This window comes from Arvicola amphibius, chromosome 1, assembly GCF_903992535.2.
Source record: "Arvicola amphibius chromosome 1, mArvAmp1.2, whole genome shotgun sequence".
Taxonomy (NCBI): domain Eukaryota; kingdom Metazoa; phylum Chordata; class Mammalia; order Rodentia; family Cricetidae; genus Arvicola; species Arvicola amphibius.
In genome coordinates this window covers 22,432,767-22,451,903 of record NC_052047.1, presented here as the reverse complement: position 1 = coordinate 22,451,903, position 19,137 = coordinate 22,432,767, and the positions used below count along the sequence as shown (strand labels likewise).

At 38.7% G+C, this 19,137-nt stretch overlaps 1 protein-coding gene across 1 annotated transcript in view; it reads left to right on the top strand.

Moving 5' to 3' along the window:
* Positions 1-19,137, top strand: part of Adgrl3 (adhesion G protein-coupled receptor L3) — a 457,067-nt gene that overhangs the window by 294,314 nt on the left and 143,616 nt on the right. Inside the window, exons 8-9 of the mRNA XM_038331368.1 lie at positions 14,050-14,352; positions 16,644-16,747. Coding sequence (XP_038187296.1) covers positions 14,050-14,352; positions 16,644-16,747 — 407 coding nt within the window. The remainder of the gene's footprint in view (positions 1-14,049; positions 14,353-16,643; positions 16,748-19,137) is intronic.

The window sequence follows — 19,137 nt, the reverse complement described above, 5'->3', positions numbered from 1 at the left end:
TAGAGATTTGCTAAGAAACTCTGTACATACACTTAAGAATATGCAGATGGATCATTTCTTGATATTGAATTACATTTAGCCTTGGCTATAATTAAGCCAGTTTAATTTATTTACTCCTAACTAATTTCAAAGTTGAAAGGGTGGGTAATAGTAGAAAGGTAACATTAGAGAGATTCATTGTTAACAAAGTAGTATAGATATTGCTGAGCAGATTTTATGGCTACTTTGAATCTTTTATCATTTAGTCTATAAACAATCCATGATTTTTCAGATGCTATTTTAGACTTAGACTGTAAAACATGCTTTCAATATCTCACACACGATAACTGATAATGTTATCATGTGTCAGATTGCAAGTGTACTTTGCAATTTCACAGGAGACATCAGAATTTCTGTTTTATATAAGTTGCATTAAGATGCATAATTTTGGGAATAAGAGTGGAAATTATATAGTCAAAAAGAATTTTCCCTTAAATAACTTCCAAGGGTGTTTATACTATTTGCATCTCTTATATATTCATAATATATAATTTAAAATATTTTTGGAGCATCAATTATATGCCAGAAAAAATATATGCCAGGATAATATTGCATTACCCTTTATAAGTCTATTTTACTTATTTTTTCAAACATCACTTGCCCAGTTTATAGATTCATCCAAGCTCCTGGTATAAACGTAAACTGCCTCACAGTGGCTCCTTTTATTTACCTATTTACCTGGGCCTATTTGGCTAATGGTGCAAAATGTGATCAGCTTCCAGCATTGATCCTTAAATTATTTTAAGACAATATACCAAAATAACAGTATATTGAATACAAATATAGCTTACTAAAAATGATTATTTCATTCTTTTCCCATTTTCTTATAATCACAAAATATCAGGACCAATGATTTAGCTAAGTAAAGGAACTGGGGTTTAGGAGGAAAGAAGGGTTATGATTGAGATGGGCAGCTGTATCAGGGAAAGAGGCATCCTGATGGTAGAAGATGAGAAGGTGGTTTGGGGAATGCAGGTCCTGAAGACATTGTGTTTACTAGAGCAGGAGTCAAAGTATGAAGAGCATGGATTGTAAGGGTTTCAAAACTCTATTTAAGGATTGTGAATTGACAGGATCAGTTGGGAGCTTTTAAACAAAGACATCTGATTTTCACTTTTCAACAATGACCCAAACTGAAAGGTGAGAGGTAGATTGTCATATCTACAGAGTGATACAAAGTGATGATTTCAATGTTGACAGGAGTAATAGCCTGTGAGACCCCAAGAACCCCCTGCTCAGTGGGGAAAAAAGTCAGTTCTAAGGGTTCCGTGCTGTGTGACTCCATTTATAGTGCATCTTTGAGACAATGAAAACCCAGATGGAGAGCAGGTTAGTGGCTGTCTGGTGATGGGAAAAAAGGTAATTGGGTATGGCTATGGAGAGCTGGCTTAATGCCATACTGTTATAGCTGATATATGGACCAATTTTACATCTCACATGTAGTGGTAGTCACACAAATATGCACATAAGAAAACATTACAGAGAACCAACACACACAAACACAGCAATCATTTATTTTTTCTTAAAAATGCTAGTATTTACTTTTTTTGGGGGGGGGGGGACTCTTAACAAAATGTCCAAAAGCTGAGTGGCTTAAAGGCCACAGATATCAAGGTTGGAAGTCCAAGACCCAATCTCTAGGTCTAGTTTCATCGGACATCTTCTGCTCGACGCGCAGATGAATTTGTTCTTGCTTTTCCTCCCAGGGTCCTGCTTCAGTGTATATATTCTCTGTGTACTACTCTGTTATTAGGACAATTGCCATTCTGTAAGGATCATTCCCCAAAACACAATTAACTTCAATCTTGCTAAAAGGTCTTCTAGGCAATGCAGTGACATTCTTTAGTTTCATAAGGCTGGGATTTCAACAGTTCTGTGGGAATGGGCACAACTGAGTTCATAAGAGATGAAAACTGAGGTCCGCACTGACTGTAGAAAAAAAAAAAAAACCTGGACCAGAGTCTTATCCTCGCTCTGACATTAAAATTTAGCTATGTAAGTTGTTATCATTCAGTGACTCTGGGTCAAATGATTCTACATTTTATAATCTCCTATAAGTCTAAAATTATTTTAAAAGTTTGAAATATTTCATGGATAAATTTTTTGAAAAATATCTTATATTTATAATTTCTTTTTTATGCTGGAGATTAAACTTGGGGCCTTGCATGGTCTAAAGTGAGCTATTTTTCCAACCCAAGTTATTCCTTTTTGAAGAAAAAAATGGTTTCATATTAGAGAACAATAGTAATCTGATTATCTTCTGTAGGAGGCTTAGATAAAAAGAGACATATAATAGTATTTGGTCTTGGAGGCTGCTGTGGAAGATAACTTTTATAATTTGACTTTAGAAAGCTTAGCTTCTCTTGTAAAATAATGTAGGAAGTTGGTTGACTAAGGTAAATGTTTCTTTTAAAGTCTCCTGAAATAGTGCACAGTAAATTAAGACAATTTGAGTTTTATTTTATTATTATTCCTGATAGTTAATGTGTATCAAATACTGAAATAAATATAAGAATTGCAGTCTCTGTAGTCGCTAGACTTCCCTAAGCAGATCAGTACCACGACTACTTATGGAATGCAGGACTTGTCCTGAGAAAATAGAAACAGTTGGGAAAAAGTGAAGGCAAATGGTGTTGTTACTTTGTTACTGAGGAAAGAGGAGAAGAGGAATTGTCAAGCACTGGGCAGATAAAACTAATTGCTCTGTGAATGAGGAAATATCACCATTTCTGAACCTGATGTCCAGGGGAAAACATTTGCCTTGCAAATGACCAAGAAGAGTTCTATTGCTAAATCCAATTCAGGAAATGCTTTTGAAACACACAGCATCAGACATTGCGCTCCTGTCTGTTGTCAATGAAGGGAGTAAATCTGAAATAGCAATATTGTCCTTTAGTGCAACAGGAAGTAGATAAAAACTTGTCATACTGTGAATGTCGGGATATGCTTCTTTGTCTAGACGCGCATATAAATGTATTTGGGGTGAATATTAAGGAACGCTACATACGGTTCTTGTATAAAAATATATTCAGTTTCATAACAAATCAGCAGGTTATGTATTTAAAGAAAAGAAAAGTGATTTTTTTTTTAAAAGTAATTTTGGCAAGAGTGTCCTTGTAATCTCAAGATTTTTCTCTTTTTCTTCTGTTTGAAACTGTATCAAGGGACTCTATTTTAGTGTTGCGTGATATGTAAACTATTGCTATACCATAAAGCATGGTTGCCAAAATTAATTTATAGATAAAACATAGTTCATAATTCTATAGAAACACTTTGTCTCTTAAGCCTGTAGATCAGTAGTTTCTGATGACAGTCTTATGGATGTTAAATGCTTAAGTGAAACATTAACACTTGTATGTTAAATCTTTCTATTACATGTCTTCTGGCGTGGATGATCACAGATTTTTGTCTAACCTTAGCAAAGTCACAGCGTAATCAAGATACTGCACTGCATAGAGAGATCTCCCGAAAATACTTTTCAAAATAGAGCTGATGTAATGATCCTATCCTTTACCCATCATCGTAGTTGCTTTTCTCCTCACTGATGAGACACCTGAAGGAAGCAATTTGAAGAAGAAAAGATTTATTTGGAATCACAGATAGAGAGGGTTCAGCCCATAGTGTTAATGGAGGCATGACAGTAGAAGCAGCTCCCAGCCACAGCTGTGGAGGGGGGGGGGTGTATGTATGAACAGTTGGCAGACCAGGGGTCAGAGATGGGGCAGAAGGGGGACAAACATACACTCTTCAAGGTTTATGCAACAGAAACAACCTTTCATCAACCATGTCTTACCTCCTGGATGATCAAACAACACCAGCGACTGGGGACTAAGTTTTCTTTCTTTTCTTTTTTTCTAAATTCTTTTTTCTTTTTTTATGATTTTTTATTACTTTAAAAAATACCAATCCAAATTTCCACTTCCTTCCCTTTCCCCTTTCCCTCCCACTCCCTCCCTCCACCTTTCTCCCACCGCCTCCAATCTTAAGAGAGGGCAAGGTACCCTGCCCTGTGGAAAGTCCAAGGCCCTCCCCACTATATCTAGGCTGAGCAAGGTATACATCCAAAGAGAATAGGATCCCAAAAAGCCAGTACATGCAGTAAAGACAAATCCCAGTGCCATTGTCATTGGCCACACAGTCTGCCCCAACTGTCAACCCCATTCAGAGGGACTAGTTTGATTCCATGATGGTTTATTCCTAGTCAGTTGGAGTTGGTGACCTCCCATTAGCTCAGGCACATTATCTCACTGGTCTTGATCTCCTTGAAGGGACTACGATTTCAATCATATGAGTTTGTAGGAAAAATTTTACATCGAAATCAAAACACCTGTTACATGGGCAGGTAGCATACTTGCAGGAGAAAAAAAAAAGAGTGTGCAATTCCCTTGCCCTCCAAAAGAATCAGAATTTAAATGGGATTTTGAGAGGTGATTAACATCTATCAGATGTCTATATGCTGTACACTGACTATTGTTTAGAAGTTATTGCTACATAACCTTGCTTTTATCAAACTTTAGTATCAGTTATACATCACTTCTATCACTATTTTAAAAGAATTGAGTAAATGAAATCGTAAGCAGTCTTGTCAGTATCAAGGAAGTTTCATGCTGAAGAGCAAATGTGTGACTTCACAAGATGTGAAAAATAAAGTAGCCTGGCTTGCTTCGAAGCTTCCTGAGGAAGCAGTCTGTTTTGTTGACTTGATTGCTGTTACTGTAGCAACTTGCTGTCCTCCTAATTCTTTCATTCTTACGATCATTTTTAATTTTAGGGAAAAAAATCAGTGCTGGAATTTCTATTTGAAGTTGTTTGTTTTTTTTATACTTGAAAAGCAATGTAATGCCCTACTGTTGTAAGCATACAGTGCCAAAAGCATAGACAAACACATTTATGTTGTTCAACAATCGCCAAATTCATTGAATAACAATGCATCGATAAGGTTCACCCGTTTTAATGACTATGATCTGTCCTGTATTCTGCCTACCTTGGTCAAAGCAAATGAATATTCTTTTATTTCAGTCTTAAGTACTAATATTAAGTCTCATACCACACAATGCACAGTAACATATCTATATTTTTATATGCATATGTATAGATTACAGAGTAAATACAGTGAAAGAGGTTGCAGCAAACTTCAAGAGGGTTTTGGCAGTGGTCTACAGAAGAGCTTAACTAATGAGAGAATGAACCAGACCAGCACTTGGAGGGAGTGACTCCCAGGGCTGCTGGAGTCAGGCTTGAGAGCGATGCTGCAGACAGATGTCATCTGATAGGTTTAAGACTGAACCTGGTCTATAGCAGACAATGGATTAAAAGTAGAAAGTGGTGGTTCGGGTCTAGGAACAGATGAACAAATAGGTGGGTGGGCAGACAGTCTAGTAGGCTCTGTCTACAACAGGTAACAAGTTTAACCAAAGCTCTGGGAACAACTCGGGGAGGCCTTGGTCCTTGACACCCATCAGGTACGCAATGACGGCTGATGTGGGAGCCATGCTATGGCAGTATTAAGCATCTATCACTCTAGGAAACCCAACAGAGACTTATGGCATTTCCTTGCTCTGATATTTCTGATAAAATATTGGGGTTGTTTCCTTGATATGATTTTAATACACTGTGTTTCCCCTAATCTCAGTTCACATGAGCAAATTTATAGACTGGCTCTATTTTTATTACCAGTAATAACTGAGTTCATCAGCTTCTTCTGGGGGGGGGATGGTGCAGTTTCTGGGACATCTTTGGGTTTGCAGTCATCATCTCTCCTCAAAACGAAGCCAAAAGGTGCTTGTAAGGGAGAGTGTTCTTGTATAATGCACAGCCTAGAAAGAAACACGCAAACAAACAAAACCACCAAACACTGTTTTATACATTACAAAGTAAATAAAAGCAGGGTAAAGCCTAATCTCTATACCTCCTTTCCAGTTTCTAAATATAGACAAACAACTTTTCAAACAAACAAACAAACAAAAACCCCACCTTGATCTGATCTAGGACCTTGTCTTTTTTTAAATGAATTTCTTAGAAACATACTTGTGTGCATGGAAAATCTAAATTCTCTAAGCACACACAATCAAGATATTTTATAGGCATGTCACAGACTCTATGCTCTGACACTTGAAAAATTACATCAAACGTTCATCATTTCATCAGAGAATGTGGAGTCAGACAAGTCATGTTAATGCCTAGAAACTAGCCATGTTTATACCTCGCTGAATTCGGCTGCCCTCTGTCACCAAGCACAGTGAGAAGTAGGGACTGTGGAGACTCATGACTGTTCAAGAAGATTAGAATATATGAAATTTGCATGCTCATCCCAAACAGGGCATTTTGCCACCCATCTAAGGCTCAAGGAGCACTCTGGAAGAGGGGCCAGAAAAACAAAGAAGCTAGAAGTTAGTGAGAAGTGTGGCAAAATGCTATCTGCAGAGGTTGACACAGTCCTTGCAGTCATGATCACACAGCAGCTGGAGATGTTTGTGTTGGGCCTGCCCAGTGCTGGCCTAGGTGACAGCCATTGCTATGTGAAGAGGGAGCTCCTATCCCATACCCCTTCATGATGAGCTACTGGCAACTGTTGGATTCTGATTGACAGATAGTCACAGCCTTTGTGTACCAATAGCGGGCCAGCTCCATTGGATTCTTTCATATTTCTACCTAGGCAGACAGTCCTGGTCAAACTCAGTGGGTCACAAAGCTAAAAAGGCCTGAATGTGGGAAAGGGGCCTTTAAGGATGTGGGATAACAGGTGTAAGAGAAAAGAGACCAGGGGATGAGAATTAACAGAATATTCTATAGACATGCATGAAATTGTCAAAGAATGTTAGGTTAAAAAATACTGGTTTATTACATTTGAGTTCCGTAAGACTAGAAGTCTCATTTCTCTATGTCTCATTTATGGATTGAGATTAATAGAGCACTCTTTGGCACATAATAAATTAGAAAAATAGCAGACACAACATTTCATTGCTCATTTGTATCCTGAACATTATTTTAGGCAGCAAGGGAGATCCATTATGTATTAGATCTGAACCCACCAGGGAATTAGAAATGTTATTAACCAAATGGGTGATCTCTATGAGGCCTGCATCCTCTACTCTCAACTAAAAAGAGCCAGTCTTAGGTCAACTGCAGACTCTCCATAGCCTGAATTGACCGAAAGAAAGGAACGCTAGAGCAATGCCTGTGTTCCTCTCCTCTTACTTTGACTTTGTAACCTTGGAAAACAACTGAGTCACCTGATACCTCAGTTTCACCATCTTAAAGTAAGAGTGATAGCTTCTCACAAGCCTTTTTTTCCATATTTACAGCAGTCTCTGAGATGTGCTAATAATACCGCTTAACCCATAATAGGCAATTGGGAAAACCCCACTATGTCTGTCCCATAGGATAACCTCTAAAAAAATACATGAGCAGTTGTTGGTGCAAATTCATATTAAAATTCACTTGTGTTTATCTAGCTATAAATATGTGTAAATGGTCACTAGATTTGCAGCAACAGCACTGTCCAAGTAGACAGGAAGAGATTGTGATAGGTCTGGATTTGAACCCAGGTTCAATCACATAAAGTTCCCAGGTATGAAAACTTGCCGGTTGTAGACTTGGGAGAACTGCTTGACTTGACTTCTGTCATCTCCCTGCTGAAGATGAGTGTACCCACCCAAAGTGTATTTGGAGCAACCACGAAGAGAAATAAAGTTGCCCCAAGGTAATGGGAGTTCTAAAGCATGAAAAATGTAGGGGTATCTGGCTTTGTGGGATAAAAGATGTAGCAGATTTTTTAAAGAAGAGTCCCTCAAATTCTTTTATTTGCACTTGTTATCATATATAGTAAGGCCATTACAACTTCACGTATACTAAAACACTTAATTTCCTCTGTTTACAATAAGATTACTATTCTGGGAAACCACGAGATGTAAATGGATCAAATTACAGAACTAAGGATCCCTCCGCTGTTAGTCTATGGTATTCCACTCTCAAGTGCCCTTACAGCCAAGCTGTACAAATGAATTCTGAAAGGAACTGGAGACATTTGATGGGAATATTGATGCTTCACTTTGAAGACTGTGTCTCATCAAATCTGCTGCCACCTATGGCTAGCCACAGGGGTCAGGGAGAACATCTTTCTACCTTGAGTATTGCACACATAGCCAAAAGCCCTTGCTCAGTGCTGGGATGGTTTTAGCTTTCTTGTTTCTTCTATCAGGCCCCTGGGAGGCTTGCTTTAGTAATGGACCTTGGATTCAAATGAACATTTGGCAAGTGCAGAGCACAAAGTGCTTATGCAGTCAGCCAGGATATGGTCTACCGAGATGAGGCTAATAGAAAACAAGTATTGGTAACAGGAAAACCGTGAAGAGAGTAGAGGCATTGAAGAGAGGGAAGAAGAAAATGGAGAACTGAGAAAAAAAGCTGTAGGTTTTTCATGAGTAGGAAAGTTGGCTGTAAAGTGAAATTTGCATTAAGATTGCATGGCCTTCTTTTCTGTCTTAAGCAATGCATCTTTAAAAAGCTGTTTATCCCACACGACAAGTGCTGTCTAGTCAAGGATAGTCATGCCTTACTAGAATCTTTTCATTCCTTCAGGATTGTCTTAGAAGCAAGTAAAGCCGTTAATTGTAGAAGCATAAAGCAATTCAGGGTGGCAGACATTTTTTTTCTGTTTGTGTGATTATATCTGATGGTAGAGATCAAACTCAGGACTTGATATATGCCAGAGAAGCATCCAACTGCTGAGCTAAACAAACTGTGTGCTTCACACAGGATGTCACTATGCAGTCCATGCTGGACTATGATTTGTGGTCATTGGGCCACTACCTCCAAGTACTAGATTCTCAGATACGAGCAGAGTTAGAGGTTAGTTTTCATAGCAGAGTATTGTAAACATGAGACATGCAGCAAGAGGAGAACAAATCACTTCCCATTTGTATGATGATGATCCGTGTTTTCCCATTTTAAAATGAATAATTTGTAATATTATTCACTATATTTTTGGTCATTTAGAAAACATCAATCACTGTAAAACATCATCATTGTTTTCACATTTTTATGTTTGTATAGTCTACAAAACATGCATTAACATTCTAAGTACTAATAGTTCAAGACAGGCTGGGGGAAAAATTAAAGAAAATAAGTCAAATAATAAAAATTGCATAAACTACAGACATTACATGTCAAGATTCAGAAGAACTTGAGTTTTTGTTAATGTATGTGTGGGTGTGTGGGATAAGGCTATGAAAGGAAACTCACTATGTCATTTTGTTTAGCTATTATTATGAAACGCACTAGGAAATATAATGCTGGAAAGTAGCAGAATTCTCAACTAGGATAAAATGTGAAATGTAAGTAGTCATTCAAACTTACTTTTTTCACACAGTAAACTTTCCAAGGTGCACAGCACACAGACATTTAGCACACAATTTGATTAAGCTTTCTCTGTCTTCAGGTAAGACTCTATAGCAGCATCCACAACACTTTTTCCTTATGGAAGGCCAAGACACTCTCATAGCATGTGATGTGGGCTGGAACCCAATGGGCAATGGCAGTTCTGAAGGTTTGGAGTTTTCTTTTGTTAATATCTATCAATAAGGCAAGTTCTTTTCCAACCCCAGGGGACATTGTGTATCTCACTAGTAGTTACTCCGCCAAAACTGTCATCAAAGAGCCCATAGGATCCTAGCATAGCAGTAGCAGAAAGGACCAGGAGGAGAGAGCATAGGTAGCTGTTTATAAATGACTGTTGCTTTGATTAAATTTCAACCAAATTGGGCAGTCCCCACTTTTTGACAATTCTCAGTGACTCGGTTCTAATGAAAGAAATTATATTTGGTTCTTAGAGTTAGGTTGTCTGTATTGAGCTAAGATTTGCTTTGTAGAACGTATATACTTTACTATGACTGTATTGATTGACAGCCATTTTCAAGGAAAGGCATTCATTTCCTCGGGTTCTTTTCTCTTTGTGTCATCTATTGGTTTTGTTAGTGGTAAGCATAGATTTATGTATGAGATAAATTTTCTGGACTGGTTATTCAGAAACATTTAGCTGCCATGTGTTATTTCATGTGCATAGTCTTGCTGATTTTTGCTGATCCTCTGTCTTCTACTGCTTCTTACTTGCCCTATCTCTGACATTCAACTGTCTTAACTTAGAGCTTTTGTTGCCCTTGTTAAGGCCAACTTCAGAAGAAATAATTTTAACAAAACATGTGCTAGCATATAAGCCAGGCTTAGGGAATTTGGAAGGGCTCTTTGATGGAGTTGTATGTGACTCAAAGGAGAGAAAGGGACGTGGTGAGATGTAAATGGGGCAATGATGCTCTGTAGCATGAACAAAATCCTTGTGACAGAGGAAGAAGGTGCAGGTGCCAGACTGTAGCTCTTGTGTGGTTTAAATAATGAGTTAAAAAGATGAGAGTGTTCATAATAACCTGGAGAAGCTTATGAAGGTCTTTGAGCATAAAGTAAAAATGTTTGCATTTTATTGGTGAATATGAAGACACCATTTAAGAGTTTGGAATGGGACAGATGGAGCATGTGATCAAACCAGACTCATTGAATGTGGCTGATGGTGGAGGCTGACTGAGAAGCCAAGGACAATGGCACTGGGTTTTGATTCTACTGCATGGACGGGCTCTGTGGGAGCCTTGTCAGTTTGGATGCTCACCTTCCTGGACCTGGGGGGAGTTGGGAGGACCTTGGACTTCCCATAGTGTAGGGAAACCTGACTGCTCTTTGGCCTGGAGAGTGAGGGAGTGGGGGTGTGGGTTGAGGGGAGGGGAGGGAAGTGGGAGGAAGGGAGGAGATGGAAATTTTTAATAAAAATAATAATAAAGAAAAAATAAAATAAAATAAAAAAGAGTTTGGAAGGGAGAGTAACATTGTCTAGGTTTTTTTTTACTGTAAGAAATATTTCTGGTAAAGTTAGAAAATGATTTGAGTGGGTTAATTTTTGAAAAAGAGAAGAAAAATCATAATTTTTATTTTATCACATGGGACACTATTATTTATAAAATTGTTTGCCGTGATGTCATCTTAAAAATGCTGTTTTGCTTGCTAGCACTACAGCAACACACACTGAACATATACTAAAGGATCTGTTTGAAAGTTTTAAGGCTGAAATCACCACAAGCAAAAATCCTGTGGAAGTTTGCCATTGTCCTGTGTGAAACGTACAGTTGAGATGGCAGGCTGAAGGCTCCTCTTGTACACATGTACAACTACGTACCTTTATACAGAAAATTATTGCTGAACTAATCTCCCTCCTAGTTACGTGCTAATTAAAATATCCCGCATTAGAAAGGCATTCATCTTGAAAGCATTCTTTAGTGCCTGTATAATTCTTGAGAAAGAAGACAATTGAAAAACAGTTTCTATTTTAAAAGTATTTTTTCCCTTCAGCTCAAAGAGGTTCGCAAAACAAGTTAATTTGAGCATAAGATTATTTAGCTAATAGCAGGTAACTCTACACATCTCCATTTTTACATGATCAAACTTAAAAAGACAAAGAACGAGCAAGGCTTTGTGTGAAATAAAAACTGCAGCTTATTATCAATGAAAAGATTATAGTTCCTGTCAAAAGCATCACAGTTGCTCTAAGTGGTCCCTTCACACACACAAATGAGAGCTAGCTTTGTTTAAATTAAAGAGAAAACACACAAGATTCTCTCTTAACTCTTGCCTTAACACTCCCCAAGTAGTAAGCATCTTCTATCATTTGAAAAAATTATCGTCTGAAAAAATTCAAAATATTCTTGTATTTCAGTGATGACACATTCACATGAATTTTTATGAATAAATGGTTAACAATGCTAAGTATTTAATTTCAATTTATTTTTACCATCCAATGATGTTTTTTTATAGATTTTTGCTGATATCGAAATATGTTCTAGTCTTATTATTTCTAATTTAAAGCATCAATTTCCTTTAACATTTTGAAACATTTTGTTAAAAGTTATTGAATCTGTAGCAGGTATCAGAATTAGTCATTCTATTTTATGAATCCTGAGCTTTTATTTCGGAGCAATAAAATTCTGAACAGTATGGCCGTTCTGCTCTGCTTAGCTGTCAGGAAAACACTCAAAATTCTACTGTACTCATTCTCCAAACGGTGATTGGACTCCGGGCACAGCAGCAACCTGGGGAAAGAAAGAAAAAACTACACAGGTTTCAGATAGAAAAAAGAGACACAATCAGCTGAGCTTTGCAGTTTGGAGTACATTATTTACTTGGGAGAGGAAAAGAGAAGTTGTCTCAACTTGAAGTGGTTGTAGTTTTAATAGCCTACCTTGCCATTCTCCCTGTCCATTTTTCTTTCATATGCAAAGAAAACAAAGAGAAAGCAGAAAACTGAGAAGGTAAGACAAGCAAAGAAAACATGAATTCAGAGAACACAATGAAAGGAATGCTACTATTACAGTCATTTTGATGTTTGGCAATCAATATGCCCTGCCTCCGGCATATCGGTCCTGGATTGGAAAGTTTTATGGACAGCAAAGTCTCTCTGATGAATGTGGGAAGTCTCCTGGGGCAGCTGAGGGTTTGCAATTATAGTTTTATCACTATGAAGTTAATTTACATCAGGTAGACAATGAGGGACTGCAAAATTGCCACAGGACCCCCAAAACTTTTAAATATGAGGTAGCTAGCACTAGGCTAGAGCCAGTGTTCCTGGAGTCTCCTGTCAGTAATTGAAGTCAGTAGTTTTGACTTCAATTGCTCCAACTGCAGTGTGTTTATGTAGTGCATTTTGACACCATAAGAACATAAACATATTTTCCCAGAAATAGAATTCTGTTAATGAGTGCTCCATTGCTGATAGTAGATGACTTTGTTGTGTCTCATGTTGATTCAACACTAAGCATCTTCACTTGGTACTTAGAATACATTTGCTTCCATAAAAATATTCTTTAAACTAATTTAGCAATGTAATTTCTTAGGATGTACTTGCTACTTATGTAGTAAGTCAAATTTCATTTTTTTTTTAAGTTGGGTCAGTTCTCAAAGTATGCAGGTAGACCATTAAGGTACTCAAATGATGTGTAGTAAAAGATCATACTCAGAATTACTCTTTTTGAGACTATAATGTAATTAAAATATTTTCCCTTCCCTCTCCTCCCTCCTAGTCCAGCAATATACTGTTCCATGCTCCCCTTCAAATCTGTGGCCTCTTTTTTTATTAATTGTTTGAGTGTGTAGTGACTTATTTTTTTGTCCTCTCTTTGTCATTTTATTATTTTGCCTTTGTCATATTTAGAAGCTTGCATTCGCTAATATATTAGTTTTTGTAAGGGGGTTTATGTTGGGTTATAGTTTGAACATTGTAGTCTTTCATGGGCATGCATAACAAGAACTGGCTCTGTCCAAGGCAGTAGGAGTCTGAGTCAGCTTGCTTACATCTGTGGCCTTGAATCAGAGAGCAGAGAGCTCCTCCAGCACCTGGCAGAGATATAACCCATATAGCCCCTCCCCCCTGCACTGACCCTACTCCTTCTAGCTAGGCAATGCTTCCCACAAATTCTACAATTTCTCAAATCCAGATCGCCATCTGTGGACCAACTTTTTACAAATAAACTTATGGCAGACTCTTTCTTTTCAAACCATAACATCTAATATGACTATAATATCTTATCTAACTTCTTTCTATATTAAGTTTGAAATTCTAAGTAGACGGTTTAAGGTTTTCATTTGCTATTGTCAGAAAGCATTAAGAAGTTTACAGAGAGTCTCACTGTCTTGTAATTTTGCTTTCTGTGATTAGAGTTAAAAAAGAAAACAACCTCAAAAGTCTGTGTTTGGCAGTATCAAATGGCTGTTTTGGTAATCAATTGGCATTCTGACACCTCGGTACTGGCATGTTTTTGCCATGTTTAAATGAAAATGAGCATGGATTTCTAGGGCCTTGACATTCCCTCAACTGTCAAATAAAAGTGATTTCTAATTTGGGGACTTCCTGACGGTCCTACTATGAGCAAGCAATGTAGGTGTTTTGCTTTGTTTTGTTTTCCCACTGTGTTTCAGGAGTTTCTACCACAGGACCCCTGGGCATGGGAAGCACAACCACCAGCACCACTCTTCGGACAACCCACCTGGAACATAGGGAGGATACCACCCCATCGTTGCCGGGCAGAAGAAACCGGAGTACCAGCACACCGTCCCCAGCTGTGGAGGTGCTGGATGACATCACCACACACCTGCCATCGGCAGCCTCCCAGATTCCAGCTATGGAAGAGAGCTGTGATGCTGTGGAAGCCCGGGAAATTATGTGGTTTAAGACCCGTCAGGGGCAAGTAGCAAAACAGCCCTGCCCAGCAGGAACGATAGGTGAGCCAGCCCCAGCCAGCCTAGCCAAGTCCTGCCTTGATTTTTGTGTTGATCTTTTTCTTCAGTTCTTTTTTCTCTTCTCTTTTCTTCTTCCCTCTTAGTTCTACTTATTTTGTTATTGCCATCTATTTTCCTTATTAAGATTTGATTAGGTTATGAGCTCAACCAAATGAGTGCTGTGTGAATCTGAAAAGTCGCAGATGAGAATTTGGTTGAAATGCCTTGAGTAACAGTTTTCTTTTAGTGTTTGTTCTGGGGGGCAATGATGATCCACAGAGCTGGGTCCCCCTTGCAACGTCCCTGAACTGTCCTTGGATTACATCCAGGTTGTTTGTGTTTCTCAATGGTAGCTAAATATTGGTGGCAGAAGCTGAGCTGTGTGGGCTCCTGGTAACCATTGATCCCTTTTGCATTTATAAGAGGAGAAAGCATGAATACCTTTGTCACAAATTATGTCGTTGTTCCCTACTGGCTAAAGCCATGTGATGTGGTCATGAGCCTGCTATCGGGATCTATCTCCCACTCACAAGCATCCATTAAAGAACAATTCCCTCTGCTTCTTCCAGGAGATAACTTAAAACCAAATCTCCCTGAATCTTTTCTATTTCTGCCATAATTTTTATTATTCCCAAGGTGTAGTCACAGTTATCATTTTTAAGACAAATACACTGCTTGACTTGACCTTTGCATTCACCTTCGTAATACTTGACACACCAAAAAATATTTGTATCCTTCCTCAAAACATATAAATAAAATAAATATGTAATTGCTGTATATGCATATATTCTTATGGACTGTCTTTAGACATTATTCACTCGACTCCATTAACCATGTGGATATGTCATTCCAGATTCCATAATACATGAAGTGTGGATATACCAGAAAGTCTTGCTTTGTATAAGGGCCCATATTTTCCTTTTAGCAAAGTGTTCAAAATCTCTTTCTGAAAAAGTAATGGGAATATTTGTTTCTAAAGCTTTCTATTGGATTGGCCTTTGCAAGCCACTGTAGACTTCCTTCTTTCTTACTTAAAAGGTCACTCCTTGCCCAACCCTCAAGTTCCCAATTTTGCCTGGGGCTGACTGAGAAGCAAAGGACAATGGCTCTGGGCTCTGATTCTTCTGCATGGATGGGCTCTGTGGGAGCCTTCTCAGCTTGGTCGATCACCTTCCTGGACCTGGGGGGAGTTGGGAGGACCTTGGTCTTAGCATAGAGTGGGGAACCTGATGGCTCCTTGGCCTTGAGAGGGGAGGGAGGGGAGGTTATGGGTGGAGGGGAGGGGAGGGAAGGGGAGAAGGAAGGGAGGGGAGGGAAGGGGGAGGAGGAGGGGAGGAGATGGAAATTTTTAAATATAAAAAAAATAAACCATGAGAAAAAAAAAAAAAAGGTCACTCCTTCCTCTCTGAAAGAGAGGTGCCAGCAGCCTTGCTGCTCTAGACACATCTTGTGAGCAGTAGTGAAAACCTTTGTTTGCAGGCACTTCATACTACTGAACTAGATCAGTGTTGTTCTGTGGAAACTGGGGAAGAGTTTTAGTGGAAGCTGAACTCTTTCTGAAGCTCTCCCGGGAACTTAAATGGTACTGCCAGTACACCTGAGCCCCAATTTCATAGGTCTCTGAATTCCTGTTAAACCCTAAGACCAGGCCCTACACAGGTTCTCGCTGAATTCCAGTCATAGCTGCCCCTCTTTAAACACAGTCCATTCAGATCCGTCCTCTATTCTGCTGCAAGTGATACCCTTCTGAAACCTGAATCTAGCCATTCTCTTCTTCTTAATCATCTTCACTAATTTGTAGCATAGTAGACACAAGGCTTATAGTCCAACTTCCTTGCCTTTCCATTGCATTAAATACAACTCCTTCATCTCAGAGAAACCCCACTTAAAAATCTTGATGTCTCCCAAAGGCGACATAGTTCTTCTGCCCACAACAGGCTTTCTTGTTTTTCTGACAATGTGCATTGCTAACATTGTTTTCCTCCTGCAAACCCAAACAAAAGATCCACGAAGAAAAGCTATCCATGGGTCTTAATTCGTGAAATTCTTCCCCACACCCACCACAGTTGCCCACAAGACCCTAAAAACATTGAATCCTTTTCATTTGTTCTTAACATTTGCCCAATGGCATTTACTTTCAAATCTTTGTATCTGATTTAATAGACACTACTATCTCAATGCAGTTATCTAATTTTACCCTTGCTTATACTAAATATGTATAGTGAAGACATGAAGTTATTCTAAGAAATGTGATATGAGTGTTTGAATGTTTGGATGTTTCTTTCTCTCTGTAGGTGTATCAACTTACCTATGCCTTGCTCCTGATGGGATATGGGATCCCCAAGGACCAGATCTCAGCAACTGCTCTTCTCCTTGGGTCAATCATATAACACAGAAGGTAAATACAAAGCCCAAGAGGTCGGCTTAGCAGGCTCTGTCTCTTGATTGTTGATGACTATTGCTGAAAACCAAATAAGATGCTTTTAAAAATTAACCTACAACAGTTTCTTCATTTTATTAGACTTTCAAGTTAAAAGACAACCTCTAACACTTGATGTGCTAATTCCAGGATTCTGTTGTTCTAAATTGCAAATCCATGAACTTCCACTAAGCCAGGCATTTATCTTTATATTAAGTTTATTATTAACCACAGTTCTATCATACCATACAGATACAAACATTGAAGAGGCACTGCCCATCAAGCAAGCAATTTTTTTTGTTTCAAGCAAAAGTTTTAAGTGTACATGCATATGGATTTTTTCCCTCGGGAAATAATAAAATAATATAGAAAATTGTACCTCTGGAATCCTCAGCCACTTGTTGGATGTTGTGTAACCTAGTCATCAGTGCTAAAAGTACACACATGTGTGACGGGATCTTCAGACTCAAATTTGGGCCTGTTCGGGTGCAATATGTTGAACATTTTTATTATTAATGCGCTCTGGGGCTTCAAATTGATTTCATTACAAACAGAGACCAGATGTGTATTTATGCCAAAAGGGCTATGGAATGGATCCTTATTACAGCAATTTCTGTGGATTTATACACTCCTAAAATGGAGAGTCCTTCTAAGGCCCATTAGCTATGTTGAGGAATTTCTGACGGTTTTTTTCCCCCTGAAAATATTCCAAATGCTGGCCTTCCTAAAAGCCTGCCTGTTCCATTTACTCTTTTCTGTATTTGTTTTTAACCAGGCTTATCCTCAATAATATTCTGCATAATAATCCATAAATACTTACCCAGTAGATCATTTCGCAAATGAGCTGTAACTATCTGGGCACCGTCGATCAAGGAAGAACTGTGGTTTTACTGACTCCGTGACTCTCTTCCGTATGCATCTCCATGCTTGTTGCTATTCATAATGGCGCTTCTCCAATTTCAGCACTGTTCCTGCCACAGCTTTTATGTCCTTTGATTTTACGACAATGTAGCTCAGACCCCAGGGCAAATAACTCTCTCTGGATGTGACCAGACTAAGCGATCAGCAGCATATCTTTTTACATTAGCAACTTAAAAAAAAGTTCCCCAGATACTTAGCCCAGGGGTTAATATAAATTCAATAATAATTCACCTGGAAAGCTGAGTGTTTTCATGATAATTTCTGAATATGGTTGGGCTATTTCATTGCAGAAATTACCGGGTGACTTGAACTGATAATGATAGTTAATTCCCTTTCTTTCCTCTGCAGCCCGGCTAATCTTAGGACAAAAGAGATAATTCCTTTTAAAGACCAGACAGCTGTTGCCCATTTGATTCATGGAGGAGATGTTTTGTTTTATAATAAATAGGTCTTGTTCATCCAGAGCGTTTCTGTTTAATCCTGATGGGTCTGTGGAGTTAGGATAGATTATAATTACATTCAAATTAAAGAATTTAGTCAACTGGAATTTATAACAATGATTTAAATTTATAAAGTCCTCAGAAGAATCTTTGCATTCTCCCCATTAGCCATCCACAGTGGAGGCTCAGAGGGACTGCTTCAGAGTGCCCACTCTCTTTGCTTACACATGCGCTGGCTAGCCTGGGATTCACAGTTCTCACTTTTCCAGCCACATGCACTCACTAGCAGGCGCTCTTCAGTGTGTCCGCCCTTTCTTTCTAGTTGTATCTTTTAGATCAGCTGCTCAGAATATGATTATTGCCAGGGTTGGATTCTTTTCCCTGCTTGCAGACTCCCCTTACTTGTGCCTTCTCCATTCCTCCTCCTCCTTTCTTTTCACCTTACCTATACATAGCATCTCCTTTGTGCTGATTGCATGCCCCACACTTTTCTCTGCCAGTTGCTTTTGGTTTCCTGCTGGATTAGAAGACAGAATAAATTTTTTAAAAATATTTTGTGACCCCCCCCGCCACCGCCCATCTCCCTGAAACAGAGTAGTTGGTTGTCCATCTGTTCAGAAAGTTTGGGAATGAAAAGTTCCATGAAACACGATGCCCCTCTGTCTTACCTTGTTTGACCATCATAATAAAATTCATAGACTTGGTGGCTTATGAGCAACCGATGTTATTTCCTATTGTTTTATAGGCTGGGAAGTCTAACATAGGTTGCCTGTGGATTCAGGCTCTGGTAAGGGCCATTTTTTAGGTTAAGCAGGTGTTTAGTACCGCTTCCATAAGAATTCCCATTCCATCTATGGAGGCTTTGATCTCAAGGCCCAATTCCTCCCACCAAAGTCACACCTTCTTACCAGTTGGTTTCATCTTATACAATGTAGTTTTCAATGTTTACATACGGTCCGTAATAGCCCTTCCCCCTTGGTTTTATAGCACTACTGAGGAACACCTGGG